The sequence below is a fragment of the Felis catus genome, chromosome B2 (genome assembly GCF_018350175.1).
Source record: "Felis catus isolate Fca126 chromosome B2, F.catus_Fca126_mat1.0, whole genome shotgun sequence".
Taxonomy (NCBI): domain Eukaryota; kingdom Metazoa; phylum Chordata; class Mammalia; order Carnivora; family Felidae; genus Felis; species Felis catus.
Genome location: NC_058372.1, coordinates 112323112 through 112336349, shown reverse-complemented (window position 1 = coordinate 112336349; position 13238 = coordinate 112323112). Strand labels below are relative to the sequence as shown.

General features: G+C 38.1%; 1 protein-coding gene across 2 annotated transcripts in view; it reads right to left on the bottom strand.

Moving 5' to 3' along the window:
* Positions 1-1104: 1104 nt before the first annotated feature.
* The window catches only part of RNF217 (ring finger protein 217), a 124651-nt gene continuing 112517 nt past the window's right edge, over positions 1105-13238 (bottom strand). For both annotated transcript variants that reach the window (XM_019831614.3, XM_045057983.1), the window contains 3 exons: positions 8752-8953; positions 3806-3877; positions 1105-1956 (listed from right to left, as the gene is read on the bottom strand). In XM_019831614.3, the coding sequence (XP_019687173.3) occupies positions 1883-1956; positions 3806-3877; positions 8752-8953 (348 nt within the window). In that variant the 3' untranslated portion in view covers positions 1105-1882. The remainder of the gene's footprint in view (positions 1957-3805; positions 3878-8751; positions 8954-13238) is intronic.

The window sequence follows — 13238 nt, the reverse complement described above, 5'->3', positions numbered from 1 at the left end:
TTGCACCATGTTATGCTTTAGAAATACACCATTGTAGAATCACAAATGGCACACCTTCTTCTAACTGAATAGAGACTAGTCCAGAAGCTTCAGTGTAGCTATTCTGAGTGTTCTTCAGAAGGAATGGAAGCATGCTAGCTCATTATTCATGCAAGTAAACTTCACTATCATGGACTTTTTAGGCCCAATAAAAATGATAAATGTTCTTATATTTGTTAGAGCCCAACAAGACCAACTATCCATGTTAATGCATGTTTTATCACAGAATTTATTACAATTCAGGTAAGGCTTCTGACAAATAAATGCTACATCTATGCAGATATCTAATTTTAAGGATTTGGAGACAAGGGGAAACTTCAGGCTCTTAGGGATCTTTACTTCCATTCTGCTAATGAACTTTCATGATGAAAACAAAGGAATAACATTGTTTAGCTATGTGTCTTTTTCTTATTTTTAAAGACTTCTCAGCTTGGTAAAACTTGCTGAAAATATTTCCTTCATTTTTTTTTTGTTTCCTTCTCCAAAAGTTGTTTCTATTTTAGATAAACGCATCCATAATCACAAAAATTTGTGTTTTCAAATTACCCTATCCATAAGAAGACATCAGCACATTAGTATGCACTTGAGCAGTAAACATAAGAAAAACCCTTCAAAACTAGTACTTTTTTTTTAAATGAAAATCTTGGGGACAAACAAAAAAGAGAGAGAGAGAAAGAGAAAAGAGGTAAGAGGGTGGGGTTTCCAATACTATCAGAACTTGACCTAAAGCAGAATTATCTGTCATTACTAGTTGATTAAAAAACTAGCAGAACAACAATTTGTTTAAAGGCTTAAGCAGTTCTCACTACAGCAAACTTGTTATTTAAATTAACTAATCCCCTCTGAAGGATTTGTTCATTTAATAAAACATCTTATGCCAAAATATAAGAAATCTGAAGAGACTAAACATTCTGGTCTTGAGAATTTCCTAAAAGCAGCCTATCAGTTTTGTCAGTTAATAAAGTTTGATGATCCTTGAGGTGACATTGCACAAATTTCTGGCGTGTGTGCATGTGTGTGAGACAAAGAGAGCAAGGAATAGAAAGGGTCAACATCAAAGTAGCCTGTTGTCTACATTGACTTTAATTCAGTACATTACCAAAATATGCCCACAAAGGAACGATTATCTTTAAGTATGTCTATGAAAATGTGGAAAAATAGTGTAGAGGCATGGAACTTGACAAGTACAAGGTAACTGAACCTAGTTTTAATACAGATACTTATTATACACACACATTCACACCCCTGCACATATACACTTCAGCAACCCATGATTCTTCTCATTAATTTCGTTTCATTTGTTCCCTTTTGGGCATTGAGATTTTTAACAATTATAGCATCGGAAGGATGAAGGAATTACATTGCTTGGGCCACAGATAAAAACAGGTACATATGGCCGGCCTTTATCTTCTGAAAAGTGGCCTTGCTTATTGGTACAGGTGGGATGACTTCCGCTATTCACACCAAGTCTCAGAAGAGGGCCTGGAAGGGGGGTTAGGTACAAAGACAGTCCAAACAGTGCTCGGGAGAGGCATGCTCAGATAATTCTGAGGATAACTGGCTCTTAATTAAAATATTTTCTTCCAAGAACCAGTAAGAATGTCAGAGTTATGTTACAGATATTTATAGTCTATGAAAGTGACCATTTTTTAACAGCAGCAAACTGTATAAGGAAAGGACAGGATACCATGTAGGGAGCGCACCGGAGCTAGAGGCATTGTGGCCTGCAGAGAACCACAGGGAGACTGGACGCAGTGTTTTTCAAGACGTGACTCTCAGACGGTGTGCCATTCTGTGTGGCTCCTACCCAGACCGGCTTAGTTACAGGAAATCATTCTGCATTTTACCAGTGCATTCCTGTCCGTGATCGTTTTCTCTGTTTTTTACAAAGGCAATAGATAGGAAATACAAATAAACCTAAGGATTAAAAAACAAAAAAGATTAAAGCTAATTAGGAGGAAAGGTATTAGGTTTATATATTTGAAATTTTTCCATTTTCAACTTTTCATTTTGCAGTCATTTACAAAAAATTATTATTTAGCAATGCATGCAGATGAAAGAGGGGAGATACTTATGCAATAAAATGTAGTTACTTTTATAAGATTTCATTCTTTATTATTTTTGTACAGTTTTCTCTCCCTTTTAACAACCTCTGTGACACCAGTTTGAATATGGAATCATGTTTTCTATCAAAATATTCAATCTCAGGTTTGTCTTCTTTACTATCCCCAGTCATATCATTTGCACTCTGATATCACACTTCAGTTTCAGGCAGGATAACGTATTACTTAAGAACATGGACTGTAGAGCCAAATGCCAGGTTTGATTCCCAGTTCTACTACATAGGAGCTCCTAGTAAGCCTGACTTTCTTAACTGTAAAATGCAAATAATAACATCTAATTATTTTTATCTAGTTCATAAAGTCCTTCATAAATCGTAGGAGCTTAACTGTCAGTTACTTTAAAATTCTACGTGTCCTGTACATGTAAATTACTTGCTAAATAGAACTTTACATATGAAAATTAATTTTACTTGGAAAAGAAATCCCATCTACTATGTTATCAAAGCCATCTTTATTTACAGTGTCTAATTTAGTTTTAATTTTTTTTAAGGCTTATTCATTTTTCAGAGACAGAGAGAGATAGAGTGTGGGGAAGGTTTGGTGGACAGAGGGAGAGACAGAGAGACACAGAATCTGAAGCAGGATCCAGGCTCTGAGCTGTCAGCACAGAGCCGGATGCAAGGCTTGAACTCATAGACCATGAAATCATGACCTGAGCCGAAGTCGGATGCTTAATTGACTGAGCCACCCAGGCGCCCCTATGGTGTCTAATTTAAAATTCTCTAGAGGCACCTGGGTGGCTCAGTCAGTTAAGGGTCCGACTTCAGATCAGGTCATGATCTCATGGTCTGTGAGTTTGAGTTGCACATCGGGCTCTGTGCTGACAGCTCGGAGCCTGCTTCAGAATCTGTGTCTCCCTCTCCCTCTGCCCCTCCCCCCCCCCTTTTAAAAATAAATATATATATTTTTAATTCTCTAAAGCAATCGTTCTCAAAATGTGGTCTCTGGACTGGCAGCATCAGCATCACTGGGAACTTCTGAGAACTAGAAACCCATGGGCCCTGCCCCCATATTGAATCAGAAACTCAGTACAGAAACCAGCAACCTGTCTTTTAACTAGCCCTCGAGGTTATTCTAAAGCATGCTAGACTCTGAGAACCACTGCTTTAAAACACGTATTTCCATATACTTGTATGAATAAGACGATATAAATCACTCATATATTTTCTATTTGTCAGTGCTGAAGTATACGTTGGGTATATGTTCCTATACACATTGAAGGTATCTTTTTTACCCAGTGTACCCTTTGGTTTGTACTAGAGCAAACCAAACACACAAGGCTATACCAGAACCTTTTCCCTTAATACTTCAACCTAAACTCAGAATCGGAAAATCTTCATCCTCGTCCACTGGACTCTTTCATAAAAAACTAGTTGTATTAACTTTGGTATTAAAAGGGAATTAAAACTGTTTTATAAGCTACATGAATCAAAGTCTTTATAGACTGAAAAAGTGTCACACAAATGCATCCTATATGAAACACACCCCTCTGAATCTATAAATCATATGCTGATTGCCTGCGTAACGCAAGCATGGAACAGGTATGTCTACTTAGTAACTGACTCCTATTATTACATCTACACTCCTTTTCTCTCTATAGCACTCAGAAAATTCTTATCTCAAATATGTTAAGTGTTTCTTACCGATTACAACTGCTATGGCCCCTAGTGCTAATCCCAAGACCAGGATTAGAGGTGCAACGAATAATTTTCCAGCTGGAAAACAAAAGGCAAAACCATTTAGAGTCTTAAAACTAATTTATCAAACAATTTCAGCAATGCTTTTTAATACCACAGTGTATGTGTTTTTTAAGAAGTCTCATTATAACTAAGGCAATATTTCTCTAAGTAAATGTATCAGGTGTAGAACAAATATACTTATGTAAATTCAGTAACTTCACAGAAGTCCTGGGTGCATTAGTCAAACATCTCATAAGTCATTTAAACTTTATTACCAAAAAAAAAAAATTCCAAAGTTACTGACTCACTTTATACTACCAGAGCCATTCATCTTTATGCTTTCCCTTTAGATCTCTTTCATTTTCATCTTTCAAGATTCTGAAAGATCAACAAAGGAGTGACACATTCTGAGTTGGCAGGAGAAAACCTAATTAGCTCACAAAATGGAGAGGTAGTAGGTGCTACAGAGGGCTTACATCCAAGCCCACATCTGAAAACGTGATTTGCTTACTTCCCAGGTCCAAAGAAAACTAATATGAACACCTAACAGACTGAACTGCAATTGGGATGTTTAAATGTCGTTGGAGATAATTACCAATAAGCATACAATATATTGAAGGTTATTCAAATGAATCCTTTTAATAAATTCAGAGAACAACCTGATGGTTACCAGAGGGGAGGGGGGAGGTAGGATGGGCAGAATGGGTGAAGAGGAGAGGGCAATATAGGCTTCCTTTTACGGGATGAATTAAGTCACCGAAAGAAAAGGTACAGCATAGGAAATACAGTCAACGGCACTGTAATAGTATATGGTATCAGATGGTAGCTACATTGGACATAAGCACAGCATAAGGTACAGAGAAGTTGATTCACTATGTTGCACATTTGAAACTAATGTAACATTGTATGTCAACTATAGTAAAAAATAAATTAAAGAAATAAATTGGAAGGTCTACACTGGTTTCATGGAAAAAACAAAATGCAACGTGAGAAAATAAAGGAAGCACTTACAAGAAGGCTAAACCTGGTCAGGTTGCCAAATGATGGCGTCAACCAGCACTTTTTTTCTAAATAAACATCTAAGCAGGGATTCTCATACGTGCCAGTTTCATGTAAATCGGGCACAGAGTTCACAGTCGGAATTCCACTAACTTTGAAAGCACTAGCACACAAAAAAGAGGCTAGTAGTTCATGTCTTGTCATCATATAGTAACCTTGATCTTAAGCGGTACAGCCGCACGATGCAAACATGGCAAGAGATGAGGAAGGAATGGAGGGGGTTTTGCCACTTAAGAATAAACCAGCAACACTACTCTACAAGTTAAGGACAGTAATTTGGAATAACCAATTACCTAAATAAATAGAAATATAATGCAGTCATTTGTTGGAAGTTTGTCAGAAAAGGTATTAACTTTTTTATGCATAAAGAATGGCCCTTGGAGCCATGACCAGACAAACAGAAAATACAGTCTTTAATCTCTAATTTAAAAAGATAACCATTTAATTGACACAATGTTTAACCATGTGTTTTACTTCTACTTTTCACCAATCACAGAATCCAATTAAGTAATTGGCCCCACTCTCTCCTTCTCTCTCTGCCTATCCCTCACTTGTGCTGTCTCTCTCAAAATAAATAAAATAAACTTTAAAAAATTAAAAAAAAACATTCTCAATAGCTGAAATAATATTCTATTATATCCATATATCATACCCTATTTAAATGTGTGTGTACTTAGGGGCACCGTGATGGCTCAGTCGGTTAAGCATCAGACTCTTGATTTCAGCTCAGGTCATGATCTCAGTGTCCTGAGATCAAGCACCATGTCAGGCTCCACACTGGGCGTGAAGCTGATTTAGGATTCTCTCTCTCTCTCTCTCCCTCTCCCTCTCCCCTCCATCCCTACACCCCTTGTGTGCTCTCTCTCTCTCTCAAAAAAATTGTGTACTTAATTTTTGTTCCCTTTTTTAATTTTAAAATACACCTGCAAATAAACCACTGTCAGCCTAGATTTACCACATTTTAAAATGCCCTTCACATTTCTTTGTAAAAGAATTGCACAGAATTTCTAGTTCATTCAGTAGAATATGGAAGTCCAACATTGAGGGGCACCTGGGTGGTTCAGTCAGTTAAGCACCTGACTCCTGATTTCGGCTCAGGTTATGATCTCATGGTTCATGGGTTCGAGCTCTGAATTGGTCTCAGCACAACAGAATGGAGGCTGCTTGGGATTCTCTTTCTCTGTCCCTCCCTTGTGTGCTCACATGTGCTCTGTCTCTCTCTCTCTCAAAAATAAATAAATAAACTTAAAAAAAAAAGGCCAGCATTGAGTATTAACAAAAAAAAACTTGCTAATCTATACTTCGAAAAATATTTTTAATTTACATTTCTCTGACTACTCATAGCATTGGATTTTTTTTTTTTTTTGAGACAGAGACAGAGAGACAGAGAGACAGAGCATGAGTGTGGGAGGGGCAGAGAGAGGGGGAGACACAGAACCTGAAGCAAGCTCCAGGCTGTGAGCTACCAGCACAGAGCCTAACACAGGGCTCGAACTCGTGAACTGCAAGATCATGACCTGAGCCAAAGTCAGATGCTTAACTGACTGAGACATCCAGGTGCCCCACAGCATTGGCTATTTTTAAAATTGTTTATTGGCTACTTGCATTTTTTCAATTCTGGTTCCAGACTTCATCTTATAAAAAACAAACAAACAAACAAACAAACAAACAAACAAACAAACAACTGGATACTTATTTTTGGAGGAGGCTGTATTGCTTTTGTTCATCTTATAAAAAACAAACAAACAAACAAACAAACAAACAAAAAACTGGATACTTATTTTTGGAGGAGGCTGTATTGCTTTTGTTCATATAAATTATTTGCCATCTAGAAATCAGTTAAAGACCTATATTTTGTTTACTATTATACACTTTAATTTAATACTTGGGAATATTTGTATGTAATGATAGGAGAATTAAGTATTTTTCCTCAGTCACTTTTATTTGCCACACCATTCATTGAATAAGCTGCCTACTCCCACCAGGGAGATGTCCCCATGGCAAAGGCTACTAAAATCATCCTCAAATCTTGTTCTCCTTTATTCTTCAGGAGCAGAACTTCTGATCCATAGCTGGACACATGGTCATGTGGAATGCAAACCATGCTGCCCATCTTCCAGCAGTGAGGGAAGAGCAGGCCCTTTCTCTGCCTCTGTCCAAGGACATCTGGAGGCTGCAGTCCCAAACTGAGGAAGCAAACTGGATTACCTCCCACAAAGATAAAACATTGGAGGGGTCCGCTATACTCCGTCTTCTCTCTTATATGGCAGGGAAAAGCTAGGTTTGTGACTTATAGAGTAAGTCATTTTCCAGCCTTTTGTGCAGATGGGAGAGGTGTGGACCACTTCATTTGGAGTTATGGTCCAACAGCACTTAGAGGCAGCTGTCCTGGCAGTGGGAAAACAGGTGTGGGAGGGAGAGCTTATCTGAAAGCCAGCTGCTCCCTACTTCGTCAGGTCTGTCCAGACACGCACGTATGCACGCACACAAAGCAGAAAGTAGGCCAAAAAGAAAACCATTTACAGAAAGCTGACCATGAATTTTTTAAGTAAAAATGGAAAAGACTGTACAGAGAAGATATTTCTCTGCTGATAATGTTCAATGGTTGTACATTTTCTAGGCTGTTAAGTAACTGAACGCTATTTTGTGACCTGAGAAGAGGGTGGGAGTGGCATCTGGGTAAATAACGAGAGGACCCATAGAGAATGCATCCAAAATATTATTGTACCATTAGGGCAGGAAATAATTTCCCTTATTTAAGAATGATTAAACCAAATAACAAAAAGGAAAAAAAAATGATGGTCAAATAAAGATTAAAGTAAAAAAAAAAAAGGAAGGAAACACCTTATCACAAAATGTCACTTAAGTAGGAAAGAAAAGAACAAGTAATACAGAAAATACAAGGATTTTGTGGTTTTGGGTTGCTCTCTGTATACACAGCCTTACAAATAGGTTATATCTCAAAACTTAATTTGCAATTTGGTATGCTCATGGAAATACTGTTATAAATAGTTAGATTCCCTAGCCAGCCCTCCAAAATATTGGAGTTTTGGGTAATGAAAACGCGAGGAAGAAGCCTCACAGTGGATATATTCCAGAGAAGTGGGGAGCTATTGGAAGAAGCAATATCAGGTCAGAAGAACATTGTATCACACAAGGTTGGTGGCATCAGGCCAGAGTGGGCATCTGTGTTTATGTCTGCATATTTGTGTATGAGATTGTGTGTTGCTGAGGACAAAGAAGGGGTAAATCCAAAACAAAACAAAACAAAACAAAACAAAAAACATTGCATTTGGATATGTAAACTTGGGTTTGTATACAATGAGGGCATCTGATACTCATTTCATTAACTGTTAGCTATTAATACAACAGAAAATACATACAGTGACATCAACCAATAGATACAGTAAAACTCTAGTACAGGGTTCTGAAACATACGATTTTTACAAATTGTATTACACGTCTTCCATGAATGAATAGAGGATACGTGTAAGACCCATTGCTAGGTATTGCCAGTAGGAAAATGAAGGTGACATTGTCCCTCTCATCAAATGGCTTACAGTAAGGCTTCAGAAATTAAAAGACTAATGGCTTCACATTTCTGCAGTGTAATTAATAATTTGTGTTTCAAACAAAATCTGTTTGCTCATATGAATTGTGTCCTGCTAACAAATTTAAATTTCCATTCTAAACTCAAAAACAGAGAAAATATCTTCCTCCTGCTTTGGGGTGAAGTCCCCACCAGAATACCTGATAGGTGCTCAGAATTACCATGACTCCTATATCTCTGGGTTCTCTTATCACTGCTTCCTTCCCAGAAAGCATTCCTATAAATCATGCCGGACACTCACCACAGACCGACCCTCGCACTAATCTCCTTAGATGAGGTCTCTCTGGGAGGTAGCGATATTTGCATCCAAATATACTGAGGTTTGAAGTGTGGTCTCCAAAGAACCGGAGCTGGCGGTATCTTTCCCCACATCGGTAACAAAAATTAGTGTTACATTGTGAGCAGGTCATATGGTCACATCCTTCAGTTCTCTGGATGTGGATCTGTATCGGTGACAGAGGAAAAGACAAAGAAACGCTATTACAACTTTTTTAAAAGTAAAATCTGGCAAATGTTATTGAGTGACACAAGTTTCACCAAAACAAAAGCCTTACATAGAATTTGTGAGGCTGTCAGTTTACTTATAATGACACTCTCCAAGACTATTTGTATCAAATATTTTAACATGCATAAATCTCAACTAGATTTCAGGTGCTCAAGCTGTTGGCTTATTTTGACCAACATATAAACACACACATCCCCCTAAAAGATTACTTATCTTTCTATACATACACCTAATTCAATGGTTAGGAGGCGATTTAAAATGCTGTGAAAGTGTATTTTATTTGTGCTGTGATCAGCAAGAATGAGGTGACTTGAGGAATAAGAAGAGATAAAGAATATTCCTTAAAAGAAAGGATTATGTAGAAATTATGCATAAATATCAAGGAACAGACTTTTTTTTAAGATGTCATTTTTAAGTAATCTCTATACCCAACACGGGGCTTCAACTCACAACCCCGAGATCAAGAGTCACATGCTCATCAACTGAGCCAGCCAGGCACCCCAAGCCCCTTTCTCTGAGGAAGGAAATGATAGCAGCTGTAAGTGTATTCACAACACCCTTTCAGTTTCCAACTCTAATGTCATTTGCAAGTACCTTTACAGGACTGTTTATACAACGCCATCTGTAAAACTAAGCATCTTCCTCTATTGTTGCAGTCAAGTTACGTGTAAATACAGCTTAACCCATAATGTAACAGTGTGGAGTCACTGTCTGAAACACTGAGGCCATGTTACAATAAAGATATTATTTCTTGGGATATAATTGGATACTTGGCTCAGAATCCTGGTGGACACTGCATACAATTGGAGCCATCTTTCATTCAAGTATACGCACCCTTGGTTTGTTAGGTGAAAAACCATGAAAAAGAACTTAACATTATTTCATAAAAAAAAGAAAAAAGATTTGGTTACACAGTCCAACTCTTATATGATTAAAACAGGATCACCAGAAAGTCTTCCCATTTCACTATCAAGTAGGCATTTACTACATTCAAGTTGCATCCCACTTGTTCTCATTTATTTATATTATTTATATCTATATATAAGTTCTTTGCTTAGAAAATTTATTTAAAATGTCCCCAATACCATTCTGGCTATTGTAAATTTCTACCCATGACTATGCTTTGGAACGGTTGTGTCAGTGAGTGTTTTAATACAACCGGGAACTTCACAACTAACGTGAGTGAAACCCACCATTGGCCACTTGACTTTTCAGTGAAGCTATAGCCACAGTCCCACAACTTTATACATTTTTTTAAAAGTTTTTATTTATTTATTTATTTTGACAGAGAGAGACAAAGAGAGAGCAGGGGAGGGGCAGAGAGAGAGGGAGACAGAATCCCAAGCAAGCTCCCTGCTGACAGCATAGAACCCGATGTTGGCCTCAAACCCACAAACCGTGAGATCATGACCTGAACTGAAATTAAGTGTCAGCCGCTTAACCAACTGAGCCACCCAGGCACCCTTACACATTTTCTTTTTAAAGTAAACTCTACATTCAACATGGGGCTTAAACTCACAACCCTGAGATCAAGAGTTGTTCCACGGACGTAGCCAGCCAGGTTCCCCAACTTGACACATTTCATTTGAAATCCTCCTCTCCTTCCCTTGATGCACAAGGTACATCCCTGAACTTCTGTATTAGTGCAGTTATATTTATATTATTCAAAAACTTCTCAATGGTTATGGAAACGAGAAAAAAATCACCCAGGTAAAAGGGAAGATATTTAATGTGAAAATAGAAATTAGGAAGTTGGGAGACAGGGGTGCCTGGGTGGTACAGTCAGCTGAATGTCCAACTCTTGATTTTGGCTCAGGTCATGACCCCAGGGTCACGGTATCAAGCCCCATGTCAGGCTCTGCACTGAGCGTGGACCCTGCTTCTCTTTCTCTTTCTCCCACACTGCCCCTCCCCCTCCCACCCCAGCTTGTACACATGCTCTCTCTCTCAAAATATTTTTTTTAAAGGGAAGATTTTGAAGATAAAGAAATTTGCAAAATATAACCTTATTTTGTAGTGTTTGAAATTAAGATTTTTAAGTTTTTGAAGTTGCTAGCTCCAAATTATATGTAGCATTTCAGTTTTATTGATTAAATAACTAAAATTTTTAACTTCAATTTAAAAGAACAATATGAATTTTTAGAAGGACCTCCAGGTGCTTTCAAAATAACAACAGATAGAAATCATAGTAATGGTGAAACTTTCATTTGAGCAATACACATATTCGTGAACCCATCCTCTATCCATCTATCCATCCATCCATCTACATCCCTACCTACCTACCATCTGTTATCCACCTACTTACCTTTCTACCTACTGGAGTCTGTAGGTGATGATGGCCATTTTGAAGAAGTAATAACTACATGGGGGGCAGTATCCTACAGGCAGCACAATGACTACCCGCCAGCAGGCAGTTAACAAATGAGAACAAATGAGAATGAAGAAAGAAAAGTCTACTCAGTGGCTGGTAAGACCTTGGGGATTGAAAATCAGCAGGCTGTGGGGCACCTGGGTGGCTCAGTCGGTTAAGCGGCTGACACTTGGTTTTGGCTCAGGTCATGATCTCATGGTTTCGTGAGTTTGAGCCCATAGGGCTCTACACTGGCAGCAAGGAGCCTACTTGAGATTCTTTCTCTCTCTCCCTCTCTCTCTCTCTCTCTCTCTACCCCTCCTCCACTCATGCTATGTCTCTCTCAAAATAAATAAACTTAAAAAACAAACAAACAAACATTAGGTGGATTATAGGTTAAATGTCCATTCCCCCCCAGTAGCTGATCCTTGGCAGGTAAAACCTAAGCTCATTAGGGAGGTTGGAAAAACCTGGGCTTTGACCCCAAGAAGCCCTGTGTTTGAATTCTGGCTCCACAAACTCTATAAAAAGAGGTTACTTCTTGCTTCAATTTAGGTAATATTACTTACATGAGAATAAAAGTGTGATAATATATATATGGTGCCTAACCCATTGGCACATACTGAGTCAGATCAATAATACTGATTCCATCTATCCCTTCCCCTTTGCCCACCTAAAAATGTGAGAAGTCAAATACCTGCTCAATGTAACTGCACACCTCCTGATTGTCAGGTGGTTCCCTTTTTTATATTTTCATATAGGTGATCCTTAGGTTGATGCTAAACTAAAGAGTACCTTCCTATATAGGCAAGGGCTAGCTTGTGGCCAAGTGCATATGAGCATCTCTGGTCAAGATTTACTAAACAAATCAACAGAATTTGTTATTCGTCAATAGAAGCAAAACTTGCTTTTCCTATTGACCACTTCATCTTTTTAAATTATATTAATTCTTTTTCTTTTTTTCCTCCCTGCAGTAAAAAAATCTGTCTATAGCTTTTGACTCCCCCCAGATTTAACTACTAATAGTGTACTGTTGACCAGAAGCCTTATCAATAACATAGCTGATTACTACATATTTTATGTGTTACATGTATTAGCATACTGTATGCTTACAATGAAGTAAGCTACAGAGGAGAAATGTTATTAAGAAAATCGTAAGGAAGAGAAAATATATTTACAGTGAATCTGCACAGTTCAAATCTATGTTGTTCAAGAGCCCACTGCACAAATTAGCTACAAGGCCCAAGAAGGAACTTGTATGGGTGAGGGTCTCTGAGGCTCGGCTCTTTAGCTTCCTGATTATTTCTCCCTGAGTCCAGTGCTTCCCCTCTGCTGTGCTTGTTTCTGTGAACGATTCTGAAGAACAATTCCTGTGGCCACAGCCATTTAATAGTAGATGGCATGAAGGAATAATATAGGCCAAAGGCCTTAGTGGCCCCTTGAACTATTCCTGATCCTGCTTTAAAGCACCTAAGCACTAGGAGAAGACATGTTCAGAGACAACTGCTGAGCACCCAAAATAAAGGTTATTTCATTGTATCCTCGACTTGTTGACTGTATGTTGTATTTGATCTTTAAGCGGGGATAATAAAGGTTAACAAATTTCCTGGTCACAGGGCATAGTGCTGTATGCGACCTCTAAAGGGAAAAGGACTGATATTTGTTTAGAGCCCATTATGTGCCGGGCATTGTACACAGATTAGCACCTTAAAGCCTCATAACCACACCATGAGACTGGCATTCTTATTCATAACCTGAGCTCAGAAATGTAGTCTGCTTGAGTGAATGGAGAAAGGATTTTGATTCATGTCTGTTTCTTTATTATGCTAAGTAGCCTCTTATTATAAACTTAAAGATAAAACCAGGGGGTCAA